The sequence below is a fragment of the Marmota monax genome, unplaced genomic scaffold (assembly GCF_021218885.2).
Source record: "Marmota monax isolate L192 unplaced genomic scaffold, Marmota_monax_Labrador192_F-V1.1 WCK01_AAM20220418_F8-fsc00392, whole genome shotgun sequence".
NCBI lineage: Eukaryota > Metazoa > Chordata > Mammalia > Rodentia > Sciuridae > Marmota > Marmota monax.
Genome location: NW_026693779.1, coordinates 135,398 through 158,190, shown reverse-complemented (window position 1 = coordinate 158,190; position 22,793 = coordinate 135,398). Strand labels below are relative to the sequence as shown.

Here is a 22,793-nt window from a genome sequence, read left to right as displayed (position 1 = left end):
GAAAAGCCAGAATGCTCATGCTGATTTTGGGGTACAGTCTTTTGGGGTATAAGTGTCAAGACTCAGACTAAATTGTTGAGGACATGAAATTCAGTTTGGAGATTTTTTTTTTTAAATTACTTTGAGGAGGCACATAATAGGAAGCTGAGAGCAAGTTTGAAGGCTTTGTGTGGTTGGGTGGGGGTTTTGGGGGGTGTAAAGTTGTATATTTGAATCATGTGAAAACTTATTTTGAGGGGGAGGTTATTCTTGTGTATACATGGATAACTAGGAAACTTTGTCCAGGGGGAGCTATTATGTGAGGTCCCTCAGGATAGAAGATTAAATTTGGGGGGTATCCTTTTTTGGGGCTGTTTTGTTACACTTTGGGTACATTTGGGTGAAGCTGGGGGATAGATCATGAGGTGAGATTGATTTGGAGGTTCCTTTGATTTGGAGCACGTTTCTGAGTATCTTTCGCTTAGAGCTCCCTCTCACCCCAGATTCTAGAAATTTCTTTAGTGAACCCCTAAATAAGCACATGATTTGAAGGGAGAAATTTGGAAAGGCCATGATGCCTCCTGATGGACTTATTACTTTGTGGTCTGGATAGATCTGAGAGAGAAGAAGTGGTTTCAGACTCCAAACCCCAATGTATTTAGGGAAAACATTTAAGTTTGGGGGAAGATGGGGGAAAATGGGGTGTCTTTTAGTAAAGTGGACACCCCTGAGCAGGGCAGTGCTGTTGGAACTGTGGCAAGGAAAGGTGGCAGTGGGGGTGAAAGGAGGGGATTCCTGTACCCTGATTTTCTAAGATAACAGCCCCAAACAGAAAGCAGGCAGAGGACTGGAGTGTGGGTGAGCTGAGGGGGGAGGGGTTCCCAACGGCAGCAGGGGCTAGAGGGTGAGCCAGGCCAGCTCTTCCCGCCTGGGTCCCTGCTCTCTTCGGTTCTCCTCCCCTCTCTCCCTCCCATCGCCCACCCCCCCAACCCAAGGAAAAAAAAAAAAACTGCCTGTGCAACAGCAATGGCAGATTCCAATCCTCCAGGCTTTCCTAAACCACCACCGAGACCAGCCAGGGGGGAGGGGAAGGGAGGATCGGGCTTTCCTGCTTCCTTAAGACAGGAGCAATGAGCTTGACCTCCTGGCCCCTAGCCCTTTGAGGAGTGCCCCCCCTGGTCTGGAAGCCAGGTGTCCTGGACCCTAGCCCCCAAGCAGGGGGGGCCCTGGAGAGACGGGGAGGAGGAAGGAGGGAGTGACTTCCAAAATTGGCATCGGGACAGAGCAGGGCTGGCGGGAGGCAGGCGAAAGACGGAATTTTCCTGAAAAAACGGGGGTATCTAAGGACCCCAAATTTGGGGATCTAGTCCAGGACCGTCTTCCCAACATCCTAGATTTTTTTGGGATTTTTTGGGGGCCCCGGGACCCCTCTAGATGGGGTGAGGAATGTAGTGTTGGGGGAATCTGACTGGGGCATTGCAGCTGCCTCTCCCGCCGAGTTGGAGACGGATGGGCTGGGACGGGTTTTGGGGGGGTGTCCCCAATTTTGACTGGGAGTGGAGGAACCCCCTCCAGAGCTCTCTTGTGGGGGTCCCCCTCCCCAGGGCACTCCCCAGTCCCTGAGCCAGCCGAGAGGAAGGAGGCCAGCGATGCGACTGGGGCGGCTCCTTTCTCCTGCACCCCAAATGTAAGGGATGCACCCCAAAATTTGCTCCTTTCAAAATAGGGACCAGGATCTCAGGGGAGAGTAGCTGAGGTAAGTGGGGAGGAAAGTGTCCCCTGTTTTCAGGAGAGACGTGGCGGGTTGGGGGGGAGGTTTGGAGGTGCGTGTTGGGGTGGGGTTGGGCTTTGTCAGTCTTGGAATTGGGGGGATGATTGGAGAGTCTTTCTCTTATACCCCTAAACTGCAGCCCCCCAGATGGAGACTGAAGTCTGAGAGCAGAATGCTTCCCAACATCCCCAACCTTTAGAATAGTGTTTGATTTCTCTTTCACCCCCACAAAGACTCTGCCGAGGGTGGGAGCTGGGGATAGCTACTGTTTTGGGGCTCTGGGGGTGCAATGAGGAGCAGGGGGCCTTAGCAGTGTTTAATGTAGGACAGATAGGGGTCTCGGGGAGGGAGTCTGGCAACACAAGGGGCCTAAAAAAGACTACTTACTTACACCATCTTAGATCTTTTTGATTGTTAAAGAGTTTTGGGGGTGTGTCGGAAAGGGGGTTGGTAAAAGGTAGGATGGGATGTGGCAGGATAACATTGGGTTTTACAGGGTACTAATTTGATTTGCAGAAGGGATTTTGGCCCTTGGATTTTGCTTTCTGGGAGGTACTTTAAAAAATTAAGTCCTGGACAGGAGGAAAAGGCTAAGGGAAGGCCTAGGGTTGGGGGTGGGGAGAGGCATGTTTGTCTCAGCTTAAACGTGGCTCTCTGGGGTGGGCCCGCCTGCCTGGGCCTGGTGGATAGGCTGGTGGGTGGTGTTGTGGGGGTGGGGCATGGTCCTTGGAGGGCCATGGGGGACTGGGAGCAGCACTAGGGGTTGAATATCTGGCCTTCAGATCCAGATAGCCCCCTTCCTGGGCACTGCTGCTCCCCTTTCCCCCTGGCCTCCATTTCCTGCCTTTGGCCTCCATCTTGTGGCAGGCCCAGGGCCCAGGGCGACTTCCGGCCCCCCTCTCCCAACCATGTTCCGGCCCCACCACCTCTGGACTGCCAACTCCCAACCCTGCTGTCCTTGGCCCTCTGTCTCTCCTAGCGTTTCTCTTGGGTTCTGACCCAGGGAGGGGAGAAATGGACACAGGAAGCCTTGGGTCTCTGCCCTTGCTGAGTCAGGAGGCAGTTTGTTGGTCACCCCCCAGTCATTCCCTATTTCCTCTGCCCTTGATCCCACCCTAGGGATCCACTGAATTGAGTTCCTTCAGAGGGAAGATGGTTCCAGTCTTATTACATTGTGAACTCATCCCCTAGGCCTCTCTCCTTCCAGTTGCCTGCTCAACTCCTGTCCCTGGTTCCTGGTTTTCCCCAACCGTTTGTGGGGCCATGTTTGCCTTTTATGCCTTCTGTTTCCCTGCTCTTGGGTAGGGGGGACTTCATAGCACCATCTTGTGCTCTATTCCTCTCAACCCACCCGTCCTGCCCCCGCCCCAGCAGCACACTGTGGTTTGTACGGCACTGTGGCCACGTCCAAACCACACTGTGGTGTTAGAGCGAGGGTGGGGGAGGCACCGCTGAGGCCTGGCCCTGGAAGGCCACCCTGGAGAAGCGACACAAATATCTGGGGCCTTGTGGCAAAGTTCTTGTGAGGTGGGGAAGAAAAGGGTATGAAAGCACTGGAACAGCTCCTTTAAAATCTCTAGGATAGTCTCAGGAATACTGACCGCCAGCAACCCTGGGAGTAAGTCTGGATCCAGAGAGCAAAGTGGAGTCTTTGTTGCCCACACCCAGCTCCCCTGGCTCTAGCAGCACAGAAATATTGGCACTGGGAAGTGAGTCTGCCAGTATTGGCTGTGCTGCTCCAGGCAGGGTGGTGAGAACTACTGAGGAGGGGCCAAGCCCCTGAGGGCTAAGGAGAAGTGAAGGAACAGCAGCTGCCAGCACCATGCTGAGAGAGAATCTTTATTTTCTGTATAAAACTGTCCATCAGATGTAAGTCAGGGGTTGAGGGCAGATGATTATCAGGGACAGCCAGGTGACAGTCCTGGCAGCCTTCCTTCCCTCTCTCATGCAGGCCTTGTTCTGAGTCCCAGGTGATCCACAGGTCCAGGGCGAATAGCGAGAAGGTCAGAGGTGGAAGGCTCAGCAGGAGAGTAGAGGAGCATCAGCAGAGGTTGTGAGAAGGCCAGAATCCAGGGTCAGGCTGTCTGGAACAGGAAGTAAAATGGACAGAGATGGAGCAAGTCCCAAGTAGTTTCCAAGACAACTCCCACCTCTCCAAATACCCTGCTTCTTACTGACCCAGTCCCTGGCACTGTGAGAGCACCTTCCCTTCAAAGCCCCTGAACAAGGGAGATGCTCTTGCTGACACCCACCCCTGCCATCAGGTGAGCACTTCCCCCCAACCCCAGCCAGTGTGGGAGGAGGAAGACTCCTACCCTGGTCGAAGTTGAGTTTCTTGGCTGGAGGAGTTTCTCCTAGCCCTTCAATATCCACCAGGTCACTGTTGGCGTCGGAGTCATTCAGAGCACTGAGTGTCACATCTGGGAGGGGGCATAGGCTAGGTTCTAGGTTCCCTGACTTCTCCCCTCCCCAGTTTTCCAAAGCTTTGTGCTCTACCTCCCCCATTCTGGAAACCACCCTAGAGAAAGTGAGATCTATCCTTTGACCCAGGCCCAATTCTCTCACTGAACCTCAGATGGGACCTTTAACCTGTACCCTAGACAGCAACAACTCCACAGCCCTCACCAGCCTTCTGTTTCTTTATGGGGGGTCCCCCGGACTCTGGGATACTGGAACTGCTGGGTGGAGGGGCAGCTGGAGGAGGCGACAGGACACCAGATGCCACCTTCTTGGGCCCTTTTTTGGGTGATTCAGCTGGAAGGGGGATGCCAGAATCTTCATATACCTTTCGTTTTACAGTGGCCTTTATCTGAGCCCTGAAGAGAAGAGACAGCAGATTAGGGAAGGGGTCAGCAAGCTGAGGGAAAAGGGGAGGGCAGGGGTAATGGGTCACTCTGAAGGAATTCTGGGAGCCCTACATAAGAATCCAGGTTAGGGCCCCAGGCCTTTGGTAGGGCTCTCATTTTTGTGAAGCTCTGTACTCAATTAGGGAGATGGAGTGTGAAGAGTGGAGTCCCTGAACAGAGTAGCAGAAAGGCCCATTCCCTAATCTTCTGGGAGAGATGTATGGATGTGTAGTGCCACCAGGTAAGGCTTGGTGATTTAAAGGTAGACTGAGACTTACTAGTAGATCTGGATCAACTATTTCAGAATCACAATACCCCTGGAAAAATGAGAATCTCAAAAGATCTATATAAATCACCAGGGATTCCCATTATGAAATACAATAATTGAGTAGCTCAGGCACCCTAAAATAAAATTCTTGGAAGGTTCTGACTACCATGGCATTTTAGGAACTTTTGACCAACTGTGACAATTCTTATATTCTTTCAGTCCTCCAGGGAATGCTAACAAAACTAGCAACACAGTAGGAAAGATGCTGAACTGGGAGTTCTGAGGAAGAAGGAATAATGGGTAAGGAGGAAGAAAGCTGCCCACCCCCCCTTTTTCTGCCAGCCACCCTCCCTCACACTGTCCGTTCCTTGATGACACAGCTGATGTGATTAAGATCGTCCCCAAATCGCTTCACAGCAGCCCTCAGCATCTCTATCTCCGTCTCCGTCCACTTCGCACTGTCGGAAGGGGAGAGGTGGGGTAGCAAAAACGGGAGCAGAAGGGAGTGGATCCAGCCCACGGGCTGTGCATTCCACAGCCAATCAGCCTTCTGCCCCCAATCTCTGGGTCCCCTTCCAAGGACTAAAAGGGGTCCTACTTAAAAACAAACAAACAAAAAACCTCTGGGGACCCCGCCCCCACGACATGAAACTGCATCCACCGCCAGAACACCTTTCTCCTTCATCAATGTGCAACTGCTGCAGACGGCCCACTGACACCAACTCAACAAGTAGGGGTCTTACAACAGCACCCCTGAATATGGTCTGCAGCAGTCTGATGGAATTTTATATGATTTGGGGTGGGTGGTAGTGGTGGTGGTTTGGTCTGTCAGTTCGCAGCAAGGGACAACTGAAATTATGAGTCAGGTGGTGGACCTGTCTGTAACTTCATCTGTCATTCATTCAACAATCATTTATTAACACCTACTCTGCGCTGTGTCAGGCACAAAGGGAAACTAACATTTGCCCCCGCTCTAGAGAGGATCTGTGTCTGTGACAGAGTCCAAGCGTCCGCGCCCGGCGTCCACGTCCCAGCCTGGGCTCACGTACCCCGCGGGGGAAGAGTCGGCCACGGGATGCAACTGCATCGTCAGCTCTCCAAGTTTCGTGAAGGCGGCGCCGGCCGCAGAGAAGATCTCTCCGACCTGGGGGCGGGGCAGTATTACGGGGGGCCGGCGCACAGCCCCGGCGCGGTCCCGCCCGGAGACCCTAGCCCCACCCTAGATCGGCGCCCGCCCCCAGCCCCGCGCGAAAGAGCGGGAGCCAAGCAGGGGGCCCGCCCCTCCTGTGGCCGCCAGGGAGCGCTGTCCGCGAGGGAGGTCGAACCTTTGTGGACGCTGACGTCATGGCCCCGCGCACCTCCTCACGGAGACGCTCTGCCGCCGCCACCACGCGAGCTGGGACCACGGAAAGCCGGGCTACTAAGCCGCTCCGGCCCGGGAGCAGGAAGTCCCACCCTCCCTGTAGCTGATTGGCTCAAACCCTGCCTCTCTCCGCCCTACCAACCGCAGTCGCTTAGGCGGCCCGGGCGCTCGGGGGAAGGAGAGTTGGGAGACGTCGCCTCACTTCCGGCCGGCTTCACTACACTTCCTTGGAGTGGTCGGGTCTCTGCAGTTACAGGCCGACCTCCAGCCTTGGCCCGGCCCGCCCCGTCACTCAAGCACAGACGCGAAGCTTAAGAGAGCAGTTTCTCTTTATTGTGATACGGTCAAGCCGAGGGGCTGGACGCCAGAGCTTGGAGAACCAGGGCTGCAGACTCTCGCCAGGGGGACCCAGTTTTCCAGAGGATACCAGAATGGGTGGGAGGAGACCTGGGATAGGGAGTCTTTAAATAGAGGGAACTGGAGAGGGGAAATTGGACCGTCCTCTAGCGCACCATGTATTCCTTGCGCTTATTGAGCCGAACTTGGCAGAAAGAGAAGCCTCCGAGGAGGAGGTAGAGGCCCGCGGCGATGAAACAGTTGTAGCTGACTTGCTCGTAAAGGTTGTAAATTTTCTGAGGGCCATTCCTGAGGGAGGGGATTAAGCAGAGAAGTGTCAGTCATTAAGAAAATCCAACAGTTACCGGGCATTTAGTATGTGTGAGGCACCGTCCCAAGACCTTTTATGTATATTATCTTATTCAGTCTTCTGGATTAAAGGATTTATTCCATTATAATACCCCCTTTGCAAGATGAACCGAGGCACAGAAAGGTGAAGTAACTAAAGAAGCCGCACCTAAACTGGTGGGTTTTAGGAGAGACGCTGAAGCCCGATTTCCGAGACCCCTCCTAAATACATTCCATTTTTCTTTTATGGTGCTAGGGATTGAACCCAGCACCATAAAAGAAAGCGCGTAAAGCGGTATTCTACCACGGAGTTACAATCCCCAGCCTCTAACCACATTCTAAATAGAGAAACTCTCCTTTACCAGTACTCCCTCAGGGTCCTAAACATCCAGCCTCCGGCAATTTCCCGCTTACAATTCTGACCCTAGGTCCAGCCACTTTTCACCTGCACCCGGCTCCCCACTACCCCAAACCACTTACTCAAAATCTTTCTCCGTGACGGGAACGTCCTCAATTAACACAGCGGAATGGACGTTAAAAAATATTCCAAGCATTATCTGAAAAAAAGGGAATATGTAAGTTGTTGAACTCAGGCAACTGTTGCTGGTCACTCCCTAAATCCCTTTCATTTCTAATGTTGACCCAACACCTGTGCCTGGGATTAACCAGAACGAGCTAGTAGTATGAGTGGCTGTAGCTGGATTCGACCTCAGCCACCTGCAACAGGGCGAGAAGTGGGGACACTGAGACGAAAGGCTGGGACAAGGGCGGGAATAGTTAGCAACTCGACTCTCCCAGGAACCCAGACTATACTTCTCAGAGGCGTCATTATCACGGGACAGGGCGGAAGAAGTGAGGGAGAACAGGCACTCCATATTATTTATGGAAGTCGCCGCGGATAAAGTCAAGGGGGAGGGGAAGGCCTCAGTTACCTATTTCAGGAAGAGGCACTCCCTTTCCCCTCTTAGTATCCATCCAACTAATGCATCTCTGAAGACCCCAGCTCCTCTTTTTCTTACCATAATGGGTCCGCAAATTTACCAGCCCTGGCTCCCATTCCAGGCTCTAGCCCCAGCACCTTCTCGCTCTAATTCCCTATTTTCTAATCTCAATTCTGTCTCATTCTCCAGCAACCAGTTATCCCAACAGCCCCTCTAGCCTGCCTGCTGCCTTTTAAGACCTGGGGTTTCCTGGCCTTCCAGCCCTCCAACCCGGGAGCTCCTCGGGCCCGCTCCGACTTCCGTCGGGATGTCCCCTCACCAACATGATCACTCCCCAGGCGCTGAGGACGATGCCGCAGGCGGCCAGCTTGGGCCCACAGCACAAGAGCGATGCCATGAAGAAGGGAACCAGGGATTGCTTGAGTGTGAGGGAACCTGATGAGAAGAAACCCTGGACGCTCCGGAGTCCAGAGAGCTGGATTTGGGAGCTAGAGCCGCGGAGCGCGGAGGAGAGGGCGTGGCCTCAGGCCCCAACCATCATTCTGGGGGGCGGCAGCGGAGAAGTTGGCGCCCTGGGGCCCTTCAGAAACTTCGGTGGGAGGAGGTGGTGTCCGAGACGGAAGCAGAGCATCCAGAGGCGCTTTTTAATCTGTGTGGCTAGGGTTTGAGTATACAAGAGCGAGGGCTTAGGGTTTCTTGGTCTCCCTCACACCCCCGCATCTGAATGGAAGTAGCTGACACATCACGTGATCAGACTGACGGGTCACGTGACGAGGAACTAGCCGTAACCTTTCGGAAATGCCTAATTCTGGCAGGATCCTGGTAACTTGGGTAACGGGCTGTTAGGATGAGAAGCTTGGACTCCTCTCGTTTCCCCCTAAGACACTTTAGTCTGGGGCGGTCTCTGTGATGCGGAAATAGTAAGTGAGACGTAGAGATTTCTTCCGGAGAGCGCGCGTGTCTATCGCTTTTGTACTCCCCTCTCCCTTTAAAAATGGTTGTTCTGACACAGTGAAAGGAGATAGGAGCCCTCCTGGAGGCCAAAACATGCTGTTGTGGCAAGAACACTTTAAAATTGCTGAGAGTTCTTGGCATTAGAGATGGTTCTCTTAAACAACAAAGCTTGGGATACTGTATGGTTTTTATCATCTCTCTTGGAAAACTGTATACTTTTGGATGCTGAAACCGGGAAAATCTGGGGTTAGAGAAAGTCCAGGGAAAGCAGATTCGATGAGCAAGTTGTGAAGGTGAGTAATCCTGCTACAGGTATTGCAGAAAGTAAGTACACAAAAATGTCACTTTGCTGCCCTGTTTACTAGAGAAAGTGATTGTAGGCCCTTTGAGTAAAGTACTACAAGATTTAAAAATATGAGTAGATTGCCCTCTCCCAACTCCAGAATGTTTCTGTATTTCACTAGAGCGATGCAGATTTGTAATTATCATTCAGGAACATAGGGATGTTTGAAGAATGCTTATTTTTTGGGTGCCTGGGTTTGAACACATATTTTTGTTCAAAATTGTTCAAAAATGTGTTAACATATGACAAAGAACACATTTTTGCATTAAGTTTGTTGTATCCATTCTACACAGAGCACAGAATAATTGAGAGAGATCATTTTGATGCTGAGACTCCAGAACCAAAGAAACACTGTCATAGGCTAGAATAACTTTGTGGTATTTCCCCATTTATTTTGTGCATAGTATTATCAAAATTGTTGTGAAAGAGAACTTGGATCCTGGGAAACATAAAGAGATCACTGGGTATTAAAGGACCTAAAAAGTGGCCTTGAAATATGAGTTTTGTATATCTTTTGTTTGGGACTGTCTGGAAAAGGAAGTCATTTGGGGGCAAAGATTTTTTATTCTGGGCTATTCAGGGAAGTTTGGGGTACATGTCTAAATAGTGGAGTCAGGGTGAAGGGAAAATTGTCAATGAACTGTCAGCAATCTGTGAGTTGGCCACCAAGCATGAAGTCTAATTCCTGGAAAGGAGAATTAACAGAGGTAGTGAATTTCTTCAGTAAATCTCCTCTTTCTATCCCCAAACATGCTCTTGGATGTTTTGGAAGAAAGGTCAGGGGCTTAGGCTAGTATACTGTATAAGGACCAAGTCCAGTCTGTGGTCTCTGCATGTCTCTCAAGCAAAGTACTTTTTTTTTGTATTTTTAAATAGTCAAAAACCCAAACTAATATTTTGTGATAATGGAAGTTCATACCTAAGTGATCATAAATGAATTTTTATTGGAACATACTTAAAATAATTTACTGACATACATCATCTGTGCCTGCTTTCGTGCTACAGTGGGAGAGCTGAGTAATTGTGGCAGGGACTCTGAGGCCTAAATATTGCCTGGCTCTTAAATTTAGTGCTCTCTGGGCTAGTGGTATACTGATAGAAGGTTTAGTTGAGGGGGGAATCAGAGCCTTAGCAACAGAGACTTAGGAAAACATTATATTCAAGATGGACATGGCAGTCTTAAAGCTGATGTGACATCTTTCAGGTGGGGGCACCTTAGGTCTCAGATAGTGACACTGTTCTCTATGCGGCTTGGCTTCAGGTATTCATAAGGCAGGTCAAGTTGCTCATTCCGAGCTGTAATCTCATTTTCCAGGTTTTCCAGATCTGTTTGGAATTGGCTTAACACAGCTTTAGCCTGGGGGTCTGAGAAATATTCTTCTTTGTGATGCCCCAGAGGTACCTAAGATGGAACAAAGGATTAGTTTCTAGTCTGAAGACAGAAGCACCTAGAGCCCATTCCCTAACTCTGATTTTCCTTTCCAACTGTAGTTTTCCTCTCCGGAGGGTTCCCTTCTCACCATGTCTGGCTGGCGGCGTCCCAGATGCCATGTGATGGTCATTTGAAGACAGGACTGCCGGATATCAGGTAGTGACCCCATCACTGTGGCCAATGTCACATCTTCCTTGGTGGTGGGTGGGGGCATCCGCATTGTGCAAGGGGCGTTAGGGACCCAGGCATACCAGTCCAGCTGGGGGAAGAAACTGTAACCCTAGACCCCTGGCACTTAGGGCTTGAATCCCTCTCTCACCCTTCGATCTCCCAAGGTCCAGACACTTGCCTTCAGGGACCTGGGCTTTCAGCTATCCATACCTGGCCCTGGTTGATGGCCCCATGCTGGGCAGTGCATGTGAAGACACACATGGTAAGGAAATGGCAGAGTTGAGCCTGGGACTGGAGAGAGATAGGGAAACCTGGGCAGAAAAGGAACAGGATTTAGAGGCTTCAGTATAATAGGAAAGAAATAAAGGCTGATGCCTTAGTAGGTCTGTATTTTAGAATTGATAGGTGTTTGTTTATTTACTTAGGTATGTTTGTGTCAGACATGGATTTCTAGGAAGAGTTTGAGAAAGGCTATTTCTTTCTTGGAGATGAAAGTGTAGTGCGTGTGTGTGTGTGTGTGCACACACACACACATGCATAGAGGAGTTGAGATAAACTAAGGTACTGTCTAGAGAGAGGACAAGATTGACCAATGAACCTGAGTCCCAAAGATCAGGGAACTAACTTCAGGTTTAAGCCACAACATATATAGTATTGAGGTTACATCTGGAAATGACCTTGCACTTTGGCAAGTATGAAAATACCTGGCTCTTCTGCATGGTGGATAATAGCAGATAGGAAAAAGGAAGAGAGCCAGGTTGGGTTATTATAGGCTTTAGTGGTAAACTTTTCCTATTTATATCTTCAGGCAGTACCTGAATGGGGATACCACAAAGATAACATGTGAGTCCCAGCATGGACAGAACCCCTCACTGGCTCTGCCCTGGTTGGTTCCTAGGCCGTGGCAGGGCATCTATGACTGAGGTGGGGACAGGAGTAGGGGTTGATGGCCAGGGTCTCTGAGAAGGACAGTCCATGGGTATCTAGAATTTCCCTGAGTCTTAAGATGTGTGACTGGAATTTGGGTACTTTTGTGTGTGGAGGGAGGGATATGATACTGGGTTGGGGTTCTGTCTCAGAGGGACAGGGCTGGGAAAGGGCTCTTGCAGTGTCTGAGGAGCTCCTGTCTTTGAGATGGATCTTACCTCTGTTCTGGGCCTGGCATAGCCCCACCTCTGTGATCTCTCGACACCAGGCCTGCAGCTCAGGGTCCCCCCTAATGATGTCATCCCTCTGGTAGAAGAGGTGGACGATCCCTTCCACATACCTGCTCAGAGAAGGGAGCTTAGCTCTCTCATGGCAGAGAGCTCCAGTCTCTGACCTCTATTCCTCTAGCTGTGGCCTCAGATCAACTGACTGTCCCTGTACCTGAACAGATCCTATCTTACTTACTTTGGGATATTCTCCAGGGTTTAGTTTAAAAAAAATTTTTTGAGGTGCTGGGGATGGAAGTAGGGCCTCAGATAGGCTTGGCAAGTGCTCTACCACTGAGCTATACCCACAGTCCTCCCCAGGTTTTTGACATACTAGCATAAAGGAAGGAGATGTAGTTTACTAGTTCTAGGTATCCTCTGTGTATGGCTGCTATCTATTATTCCTAGTAAAACCCTGATTCTTCCAGATCCCTCAGTCTCTACACTCACAGCTCTCCTCACCTGTGTACTGCACCCCTATCTCTTCATTTTTAGACCTCACCATCTCTTCATTCTTCCTTTTCTCTCTCTCCCAGCTTTTGCCCCATGCTGACCTGAAGCCAGAGCCCTACCTTCCCTCTCCCACCCATTTTTCAGCTCCTTCTACCTACCGGGCAATGATCTCCCAAAGCTGTAAAGCATCATGGGCATAGAGGGCACTTGGGATTCCCAGCAGGCCCCGGTCAGCCAGGTCATCAGGAGGACAGAGGGAACAGTAGGTCAGCTGAGCCATTGCCCGGTGGAGCAATTGCACATGGCCCCCTCCACCTGTGTTTGCTGCCTGGGATAAGAATTGACAGGGCTTGAGGGATGGAAGCAGAACCAGAGAATGATAGCCTGTTATGCAAGAAGTTCAAGATGGGGTTTATAAATTTAAAGACATGTATATAAAAGGACAGGACTTACAGGTTAAGGGTCAGGACATTCTCATATGTCATCTGGGATGCTGAAAATGGCAGAAGATTGCAGAGAGCTGGGTGATTAGGCAGCTCCGTACTTATTCCTTCCTTACCTGATCAAATAGTCCTCCATCTGAAATGAGCTGGGTTCGGGCCCGGGTGTTGATTTCCAAAGTATAGCGGATATGGGGGACCAGGAGCTGGAGTGGAGGACATTGGAGGTTAGTTAATGGAAGCTATGTTTGGGTCCTTCATTGTAGGGCCTGGCACCCAACATGGTGGTCTGCTCCCTTATTGATGCTTTCATCCCTCTTGTTTCCTTGGTCTGTTTATCTGATCAGTCTCATGTTCTCTAACTTCCTTGTGAGTCAGGCTCTGGAGCCACTTTGCCTTTGATACTAGGCCAAGTTTATACCCTCTCATCTTCAATCTCCTCATCTGTCAGTAGGGGGCAATAATAGGATCTCTTATCTCAGGGAGCTTTGGTGACGTCTGTGATTATGTGAGTGATGTGTGAAGAGTTGATAGAACATCCAGAAATTCTCCAATAATAACTGTTATCATTCTCTTTATTATTCCTACCTTGATTATAGGTATTCCTTATGAATCAGATCCTTTTGACTTTCTTTTATATTCTACAAATCATATCCTCATACCTTAAACTAGCCTCTCTACATCTCTTTGTCATGTCACTGTTGGTTTTGTTTTGTGGGCAGTTTGAGCAAGTAGTTTCAGTCAGAATAGAGGGGCTACATTGATCTACCTGCTTAAAGGAGCAGAGGGGCTGCTGTCAAATCTGTCCCCATTGCCACCTGGACACTGTTCAGCTACCTCTTTCCTGCTTTTCCTTGCCTATTGAAATAGGTTACCTGAGGTGCTGGGATTGTAGCTCAGTGGTAGAATGCTTGCCTAGCATGAGGCACTGGGTTGGATCTGAGGATCAGACCACATAAAAATAAATAAATAAAATAAAAGCATTATGTCTATCTACAACTAAAAAAAAAAAAAAAAAGGCTACCTGAACCTGGGGCCTGCCTTTAACCTCAGCAACTTGGAAGGCTTGAAAAGCATTACAAATTTGAGGTCAGCCTTAGCAACTTAGTGTGAGACCCTATCTCAAAATAAAAAATTAAAAAGGCTGCGGATGTAGCTCAGTGGTAACCCTGCCCCCCACAAAAATAAATACTTGATCCTCACACATGTTTCTTTGTACCTTAGACTTATTTATCTTCCTTTCTACCCAATTAATTTGCAGGTTTCATCCAATTTTGGTGTTTATCTGAATTGTTGATGCTGGATGCAGGAGAAACCCAAGTGATCATTTTGTTATTAAGGTATCAAAGCAGCTTACGTTAGAATGAAACTTTTCAGAAAGTTCATGAAAGATGCTGAATGTCATGGAAGGCCCAAAGTCCACATGAGGAGAGAAGATGCCTGAGACAAACAACTCCTAATAATAATAAATGTAAGAACTAATTTTTTTTTGGAGCATGTAGTACATGTTACATGATTGTTTTATGCCATTTTATCCTTTAACAACACCATGAGGGACATCCTGTTATTCTCATTTAAATATGTAGACATTGGTAAGTACTGAAGCCAGGATTCAGGATTGAGACCCTAGCCATCAAAAGGTGGCCATTTTGATGATTGCAGGCTTCACCCTCCTATGTACCCTGTAACAACTCAGCTATTTGCCATGGGAAGAAATTGTTAATGGTGAGTGATGACAATGTAGGACTGAGCTAGAGAGGAGAATTCTAAGTCTGAATTGAGGTTTCACTTAATAATATTGAGCAGAAGATGATGATGCAGGAGGCATCATGTGACAAATAAATTCCAAGATCCTTTTAAACATACTGGTCTCTTTCTTGTCTATTTTCCAAAGAGGTGACCTTCATGGTTCACAGCTATATTGGCCAAGGTTGGGAGGTCCAGATGGATGTCTTCAGCTGAAATAGTTCAGTTGTTCTCCATACCAAGTGCTTACTTGCATATCTTGCCAATACTTCAAACTCCTTGTTGCTTAAATCAAATATCTCATTTTACCCCCAAACTAGCTTCTTTCAACTTTTCTATTACTCTGGTTCAAAGTTTCTGTCATTTTGTGCCCTTCTCTGCCATGTTCCTTATCTGAAAGTGTCATTGAGATTTTGAGAACATTTTCAAAGCAAGAATAAGTCTTACTTAGCTGTCTTCTGCCTAGCAGTAAACACTACATTGTTTCATAAAATTATAGTATTTCTAGGTCAGTACAGCACATGGCACAAACTATGGGCTCCTATGTGTCACAGAAGCTTGGACTTGTGATTTTTCTCTCTCCAGTCTTGCACCTGGACATGCTACAACTTTTCTGTTTCCTTTATTTACCATGTTTTTGATTTTTCATTTTCACTCCTGTGTAATGACGCCACTAGTGCACATCTTTACTGCCTTACTCTTGGGCTTATCTCCTTGTATTCTGATCTTTTGCTACTTAGCTGACTACTCTCTTGGGGTGGAACATTCTCCATCAGTTCTATACTGTTTATAGGTTGTCTCTTGTGATTTCAAACTTTAATTCCAGAAATTGTTCTTGGTTGGTTCTTGGGGGCTTCTTCCTGACAAAATATTAAGTCTCCTAAGGTAGGAATAAAGCCTTTGTATTACTCCAAAGTATAAATAAGACTTTTTTTTTTTTTAACTAATGATATTCCATCTATACTGCAAGCTGATTCCTAGGCTGTTAGATCTTTGACAGTTTCAGAGAGCTCCCTTATAACGTGTCTGAAGAAGTTAGGTAAGAGTAGAGCCTGTACCTTGAAAACAGGGTGCAATTCTGGGAGGCACCTCATAGTAGCAACAGCGATGACCTCAGCCACCAAATGAGTGTTCAGCAAATGATACTGGAGCTGGTGCAGTTGGAAATCTGAATTTCGGACCCAGGACTTGGCCAGGAGCCAGGCAAGTGGAGGATCTGATGGCAGGAACAGTGTTGGGGTTGGGAAGCTGGGATTGGGAGGTTGAATCTGGAAGAAAGAAAAAATTGAGTATTTATTGAACTATCAACTTTGTATGACACGATCAGCATTTCTGAGGAAACAGGTGACTAAGCAAGACTGTTGCCTTCTAGAGGGTTATAATGTAGTAGGAGGAATAAGAATCCTTCCTCTCCTCACTGGCTATGATTTTGTGGTCTTGTTGAATGCAGGAGAAACTGGAAGCAGGGAGTCCAGTAAGGAGGTTCTAGCAGTTTTTTAGGAGAAATAGGATGGGAGTCAGAGCTCAGGTGGCAGAGAGGGAAGCAGAAGTTGGATGCGTACAATTGTTGACAATGATAATAATAACTGATTGTTTGATGGGAATAGTGAGAAAAAGGGTTATCCAAGAGAATAGATATTCAGAATTAGAGGATGCTTAGAGATTAAATAATAGTTCAAAAAGTGTGTTCTGAGATGCAGAATCAGCATTACTTTGGAACTTGTAATGAATGAATATTCTCTGTGCCCACCCCCAGACACTAAATCAGAAAGTCTAGTGGTGGCATTGAAGACCCTGTGTTTTAACAAACACTTGAGGTGATTCGGAAGCATACTAATGTTTGACAACTGCTAGGTATAGGATGAGGATTCGAAGAGGCCATTATGATTCTTGAATAAGTATTTCCATTAGGTACATTGGGAAGACCCGGCTGTGAGCTGTGACATGAAGATAGGTCTTGGTGTGGATGGGATTTAAGAGGCCAAAGTTAAGGGATTAGGTCCTTAGGAGTAAAGGTTGATGTGAACAGAGAAGTGGGAATGAGATGCTCAGGGGGCCTCACCTGGATGACCATGGGTAACAGCTTCCCATTGGGTTCCATCTTCAGCATGACAAGGGGGGCAGCCAGATACTGCTTCTCTCCTTTGATCACATTGGCTGGAATTCCATCCAGCAGGATAAAGTCAGCCTCAAATAGGGAACCATTCTGGAGAAAAGAGGAATGTATCCATTGCAGAGTTCAAAATCTATTCATAAAGAGAATCAATCTGACAAAAGAAGTAAAAGACCTCTACAATGAAAACTACAGAACACTAAAGAAAGAAATTGAAGAAGACCTTAGAAGATGGAAAGATCTCCCATGTCCTTGGATAGGGAGAATTAATATTGTCAAAATGACCATACTGCCAAAAATGCTATACAGATTTAACGCAATTCCTATTAAAATTCCAGTGACATTCTTCATAGAATAGAAAAAGCAATCATGAAATTCACTTGGAAAAATCAGAGGCTCCAAATAGCCAAAGCAATCCTTAGTGAGAAAAACAAAGCAGAAGGCATCACAATATCAGACCTTAAGTTATACTACAGAGCTATAGTAACAAAAATGGCATGGTATGGGCACCAAAACAGACATGAAAACCAATGGAACAGAATAGGAGACACAGATACAAACCCATATAAATAAAGTTATTTCATATTAGACAAAGGCACCATCAACATACATTGGAGAAATGACAGCCTATTCAACAAATGGTGCCGGGAACGCTGGAAATCCATATGTAGTAGAATGAAATTTAACCCATCTCTCACCCTGCACAAAACTCAAAAGAGGATCAAGGACCTAGGCTTTAGACCAGAAACTCTGAACCTCCTAGAAGAAAGTGTAGGCCCAACTCTTCATCATGTCAGCTCAAGAACCAAATTCCTCAACAAAACTCCTAAAGTGCAAGAAGTAAAATCTAAAATAACTAAATGGGATGGTATCAAACTAAAAAGCTTCACAGCAAAAGAAATAATCAAGAACGTGAAGAGAGAGCCAACAGAATGGGAGAAAATCATTGCTACTTGCACCTCAGATAAAGCATTACTCTCCAGGATATACAAAGAACTCAAAAAACTTAACACCAAAACAGACAAACAAACAAATAACCCAGTCAATAAATGAGCAAAGAAACTGAACAGGCACTTCACAGAAGAAGAAATATGAATGGTCAACAAATTTATGAAAAAATGTTCAACATCACTAGTAATTATAAAAATACCAATTAAAACTACAGTGAGATTCCATCTCACTACAGTCATAATGGAAATTATCAAGAATATAACAGTAAATGCTGGTGAGGATGTGGGGACAAAGGAACACAAATTGGATCAACCACTCTGGAAAGCAGTATAGAGATTCCTCAGAAAACTTGGAATGGAGCCACCATTTGACCCAGTTATCCCATTCCTTGGTTTGTAACCAAAGGATGTAAAATCAGTATACTGCAGTGACACAGTCACATCAGTTTATAGTGCTCAATTCACCATAGCTAAGCTATGGAACGAACATAGGTGCCCTTCAACAGGTGAGTGGAAAAAGAAAATGTGGTGTATATATACATAGTGGAATATTACTCAGCCATAAAAAGAATGATGTTATGACTTTTGCCTTTAAATGGATGGGTCTGGAGACTATCATGCTAAGTGAAATAAGCCAGGCTGAATGTTCTCTCTGATATGTGAATGCTAATACACAATAAGTGAGGTAGGGAAGAATAGAAGTTCAGTGGATTAGACAAGGGGGGATGAAGGGAAGGAAGGAGGATGGAAATAGGAAAAACAGCAGACTGAATAGGACATAACTTTCGTATGTTCACATATGAATATACCACCAGTGAAATGAGATACTAATTAGAATAAGTTATATTCCATATATGTATAACATCAAAATACACTGTACTATCATGTATGTCTAAAAAGAACAAATAAAAAAATTATGTCCCTAAAGGGTCAGGGCAAAGGGCAAAACATTTGAAGACATTCAGTCCAGCTTAGCATCCTGCATCAGTTCCAGAGCCCTATTGGCAGAGCCCTACTGGTCCAATTCCTCTCATTTTAAAGTGAAGAAACAGCCTAGTGAGGGTAGATGTCTTGTGCAGGGATATGTAGTAGCAGATCTGGGTTCAGAACTAGGCCCATTTAATCCAGTGGCATAGGTGTTATCAACTGATCCCTTGTCCAGGTGGCCAGACCCCTACTCTGTCATCCCCTAATGGTCTGTTCTCTGCTTTTGGCTCCCATCAGCTCAGCCATCCCTCTTCCACTCCCTATATAAATCTTACCTCCTCTGCCAAATATTCCACAGAGCTTCCCCTGGCTCCCACTACCACTGAATACAGCATACAGGCGTGCATTTACACAAGATTCTGTCTGGACTCGGCCTCCTCATGTTCAGTTCATCTGTCCCAAATTCATCTCCTCCCTCACTCCCCAGAAAACCTTCCTGAATTTCTCCATCTGTTGGCACAGACTTTTTCTTTTCATTTTCTTTTTTTTGTGCCCATGAATACTGGAGTCCAGGACACTGACATCAGCCAGGAATGTCATAGTTCCTCCTAACATCTTTGGCCCCCATCTGTGCCCTGAGGTGCCTCCTATTTCTCTGTTTATGCTGAGAGTTCTTAAAAGTTTTTCCCCCAATACTTGGTCATTTCTAGACTTTTTTTTTTTCCAACCCCTGAGTCTGCACCAAGAGGCAGCCTTCTTTCCTGTGACTTATCTTTGGCTTCTCATCTTCACCAGTTCTTCCCGCCACACTACTAAGGAGAGAACAATGCTGAGTGTATGTGTTTGTGTGTGGGGTACCTGAAGTTCTTTCTCCAACTGGGCTTGAAGTTCTTCTGTTCCTGAGGGCAGCACCAGCCTGGATGGCAGAGAGGTGGAGCGTCTCAATAGCATGGGGTTGGCGCCATTGAGGAACTGGTAGCCAAAAAAGTCATCCTCCTGCCAGCACTGGTGGATCTTCTCTGTGGGGTGGGAGAGGGGTAGAGGAGGGAGATTACTACTTGGACATCCTTCTCCTTAAGGCCTCAGGGATTCAGACTATCCTGAGTCCCTTTCTTTTCATTCTTGAGGCCTCTGTGAGATCAGAACAGGAACAACATGTTTTTACTTGGCAAGGAGTTGTGGGGGACCTTGAAATACGATGGACGGGCCATCAGAAGGAACCATCAGAGAGATCTGGGGGAGTCACTGACCAGTCAGGGCACTCTTCTGGCCCCAGAAGATCAGATCAAAGTCTTCCAGACGGTTCCAGTGGCTCAGGAGGGTGTAAACACGTTTGAGGACCATCTCCAGAGCCCTAGAACATATTTTGGGGCATGAACCCATTGGCTCACCCCTCAGGCCCTCACCATATACCACCATTCTTGGATCTCCCAACTCTGATGCCACTCTGAGCTCCATCCAGCCTTTTTCTCACCCTGCCTTCAGTGCCCATTCGAAGTCTAGCCTCTTCTCCTCTTGGAATCTCACATTTGGGTGTAGGTCATCCAAACAGTTTGCAGCTATTGTCAGGGGTATCCCTTCCTTCCAGGTGGCCCAGCTAGAAGTTGGGACAAAGCTTCAGGGAGGGTGTTGAGGTCAGTGATAAGGGCAGGGGCAGGGAAAAGGTGGGACAGTTGGGAGGGCTGTGGATAGGTGATCACCAGTAGATCTGTTGTCTTTCCTTCAGTTCCTTCTCCCGATGCTTCTGGAAGACGTCCAAGCCATTGTCTCCTGCCAGGCGGGCTGGGGAGACATTAAGAAGATTGGCCATGAAGCTTTGGTTCTGTGCTCTCCTCTGCTGGTCCTTAACTTTCTTTTTATCACCAGATTCCATGTTTTCAGTCCTGTTCTATTGCTTTTATCTCTGAATTTCCCTCTCTTGATTGATTCCCTCTCCACATTTATCCCATTGTTCACCAGTCCTGTATTCCCAATTTCACTTATTTCATCCCTCATTTTTTGCCTGAAGACAAAAATCTCATGTTGCCACATTTTCTTTTTCCTTAACTCGTCTTCTCCTATTTCATTAAGTGAAATTAAGTGACCCTATTTCACTTAATTAAGGTGATAAAATCTTAGTCACCATATGTCCACACCTATCTGCTGCTAAATATTGGCCTGGCTTATTTCACATGTCTTATACCCAAAGTGCCACACCTTTACCTGACCCTCAAAGATTGTTTGCTTTAAGGATCTGATTTTATTTTTCTCAGACTTACCATTGTAGATTTTTATTTATCGACTTTCTCCTGTTCTTACCTGTACTTAGACTTACTTGTCTCAAGTCATATGTGTCATTTTTCCATTCTTAACCACCTGGTCATCATTTGTCTCTATTCATCTCTCTCTTACTAGTTTCCCATAGTAAAAATTCAACATTTGCTGTCCTTATTTATTCCCACCTCACACCAGCTCTCTTAACATCGTATAATTTGTTTCCATAGCTGTCTTCTGCTCACAGGTTACCCCCATCTCCATTCCACGGGCCCCTCACCTGTCCCTACCCTAACTTGTTCTGAGTTAAAGAGAGATCTTCATACTTTGCTTCTCTGTTTTCCTATCGTTGCATCTCCTACTCCCTGTCCTCACTTTGGAAGAGGGAATTTCCAGATCACTTACCCCCTCTCCAGTCTCACTTGGAGCATCATATATTTTGAGTAAAACTCAGAGACTTCATAACTTCTTGCTGTCTTGCATCCTGGAATCCCTACACTTCATGTGTGTCTCCATCTGTCCTTTCTCTAAGCCCCACCGACCTTCCTCAATCCCATTCTGCCCTGCTGCTCCCAGCACTTTCTGAGGAGTCCTTGTGCCTACTTTCCCCACGCTGCCCTCTCACCTGTGCCCTCGGGCAGGCTCAGGACGCCCTTGCCTTGCACCCAGCGGTAGCACGGGAACGCGGTCTCCTCGGAGGTTCCCGGACACTGCACGGTGATGTGATCACAGAACCATGCGTCGTCCACCAGTGAGTGCTGTTTGCGCAGTTTCACGAATTGCAATGTGCCTAGGTCCTCCGGACTATCCAGAACAAACTCCTCTTTCTGTGGGAGCCAGACCTGCCAGACTTAGCCGAAGGGACCCAGAGAAGCCGCTTTGAGGGCGGAGCCGGCCCTTTGTGGAACCTCAGTTTATTAGGGCCTCAGAAGACAGCCTCTCTCCCTTCCCCATTTGACCTGCCCCACACTCCGCGCTCCTCGGGAGGGCAGAAGCCCACAGTGCGCTGCCCTCTGAGACTTGAATTGATGATGGAGCATCATCATCTTTTAGTTTACCCCAATCCCTAAGCTGTCACCGAGACGGTACCTGGAGGAGTTTCACAGTCGACCACAGATTGTATGGCTACACTGACCCTGGGGCCATTTGGAGAAGGAGCTGGTGGCTGCCAGGACCAGGGTCTGGGTGAGGGAGAAGCCCAGATGGAGCCTATGGCTCCCAACCCTGTTCCTGACTTCGCTCCGGGCGTTCTAACTCCGTAGAACTCCCAGCCAGCGCGGTTGAGCAGTCACTGGCCCCCAGTCTCCTGCCGCTTTCCCGTGTCTGGTACCCTGCCGGGCTAGGGGCCCGGGGGCCCCTCTCTCGCAGGCTGACCTCTCCTCGCACGGGCCGCAGCTGTAGCTCCAGCTCTGCTTCTCCGCGCTCCCCGACCAGCCACAGGCGCACGCAGTTGTGTGACCCGGAGAAGAGCCAGGCTCCGGTGGCCACGCGGATGCGGTAACAGTGGCCCATGGCGACCCCAGGAGCTCAGGCGAGGAGAGCCAGGTCCTGAGCGATTCCTGGGACCTCCCGGGGCCCGCCGGCGCCTCAGGGCCAGCTCCAGATGTTTAAAGATGGGTCTGCGTCCCCGCCCTCCGAAGTCCCCGCCCCAGACTAGCCTGAACCTGCGATTCAAGCCACACAGCAGGATGTGGGGAAGGGCTGTGCCTTTGGGTCGGGTCAGAGTGTAGCTGCTGGAGGAGAAAGGGACCCTGGCCATGGTGAGGATGAAAGAATGGGTGCGGCGGGGCCTCTCTGGACCTCCTGGGGAGACCTAAGGGCAAGAGCCTCCAGGTTGAACAAGGATGAGGACATTTCCCAGGGATCTGGAGGTCTTTGGGGGTAACTAGGAGAAAGAGGGGGTGAGTCTATCTTTCAGGGAAGTCCATGCTGTTCTGGGCCGGGACCTGAGGAAAGTTTCGGGAAG

At 48.0% G+C, this 22,793-nt stretch overlaps 3 protein-coding genes and 1 long non-coding RNA gene across 13 annotated transcripts in view; 1 reads left to right on the top strand and 3 right to left on the bottom strand.

Moving 5' to 3' along the window:
- Window positions 1–3,573: 3,573 nt before the first annotated feature.
- CUNH17orf49 (chromosome unknown C17orf49 homolog) lies at window positions 3,574–6,343 on the bottom strand. Of its 4 annotated transcripts, none has more exons than XM_046462078.2 (6): window positions 6,190–6,343; window positions 5,914–6,008; window positions 5,221–5,322; window positions 4,376–4,566; window positions 4,066–4,170; window positions 3,574–3,834 (listed from the first exon to the last, which is right to left on the bottom strand). In XM_046462078.2, the coding sequence occupies exons 1-6, from the start codon at window positions 6,208–6,210 to the stop codon at window positions 3,770–3,772; spliced, it is 579 nt and encodes a 192-aa protein (XP_046318034.1). In that variant the 5' UTR covers window positions 6,211–6,343; the 3' UTR covers window positions 3,574–3,769. The 4 variants fall into 4 exon arrangements, with proteins under 4 accessions (XP_046318034.1, XP_046318035.1, XP_046318037.1 ...); XM_046462079.2 differs by having other exon boundaries at window positions 3,574–3,830; XM_046462081.2 differs by lacking the exon at window positions 4,066–4,170.
- A 195-nt stretch (window positions 6,344–6,538) lies between these two features.
- Window positions 6,539–8,362, bottom strand: Rnasek (ribonuclease K). Its single transcript, XM_046462082.2, has 3 exons — window positions 8,172–8,362; window positions 7,392–7,468; window positions 6,539–6,872 (listed from the first exon to the last, which is right to left on the bottom strand). The coding sequence occupies exons 1-3, from the start codon at window positions 8,247–8,249 to the stop codon at window positions 6,731–6,733; spliced, it is 297 nt and encodes a 98-aa protein (XP_046318038.1). The 5' UTR covers window positions 8,250–8,362; the 3' UTR covers window positions 6,539–6,730.
- Window positions 8,363–8,614: 252 nt separating this feature from the next.
- LOC124104945 (uncharacterized) overlaps window positions 8,615–22,793 on the top strand; it is a 130,866-nt gene continuing 116,687 nt past the window's right edge. For 4 of the 6 annotated variants that reach the window (XR_009228417.1, XR_006855570.2, XR_009228416.1 and 1 more), the window contains exons 1-3: window positions 8,615–8,772; window positions 10,641–10,737; window positions 14,100–14,309. This is a non-coding gene — a long non-coding RNA (uncharacterized LOC124104945). Of the gene's footprint in view, window positions 8,773–10,640; window positions 10,738–14,099; window positions 14,704–20,300; window positions 21,484–22,793 lie in introns of those variants that run through there. The other 2 variants (XR_006855573.2, XR_006855572.2) reach the window with 2 other exon arrangements.
- LOC124104985 (polyunsaturated fatty acid lipoxygenase ALOX12) lies at window positions 9,517–22,342 on the bottom strand. Of its 2 annotated transcripts, XM_046462061.2 has the most exons (14): window positions 22,202–22,342; window positions 21,453–21,654; window positions 20,275–20,356; window positions 20,049–20,171; window positions 19,825–19,928; window positions 19,433–19,593; window positions 16,647–16,790; window positions 15,643–15,852; window positions 12,958–13,044; window positions 12,557–12,726; window positions 11,898–12,019; window positions 10,963–11,063; window positions 10,670–10,840; window positions 9,517–10,551 (listed from the first exon to the last, which is right to left on the bottom strand). In XM_046462061.2, exons 1-14 carry the CDS (start codon window positions 22,337–22,339, stop codon window positions 10,372–10,374), a joined length of 1,995 nt encoding a protein of 664 aa, XP_046318017.1. In that variant the 5' UTR covers window positions 22,340–22,342; the 3' UTR covers window positions 9,517–10,371. The 2 variants fall into 2 exon arrangements, with proteins under 2 accessions (XP_046318017.1, XP_058440843.1); XM_058584860.1 differs by lacking the exon at window positions 16,647–16,790.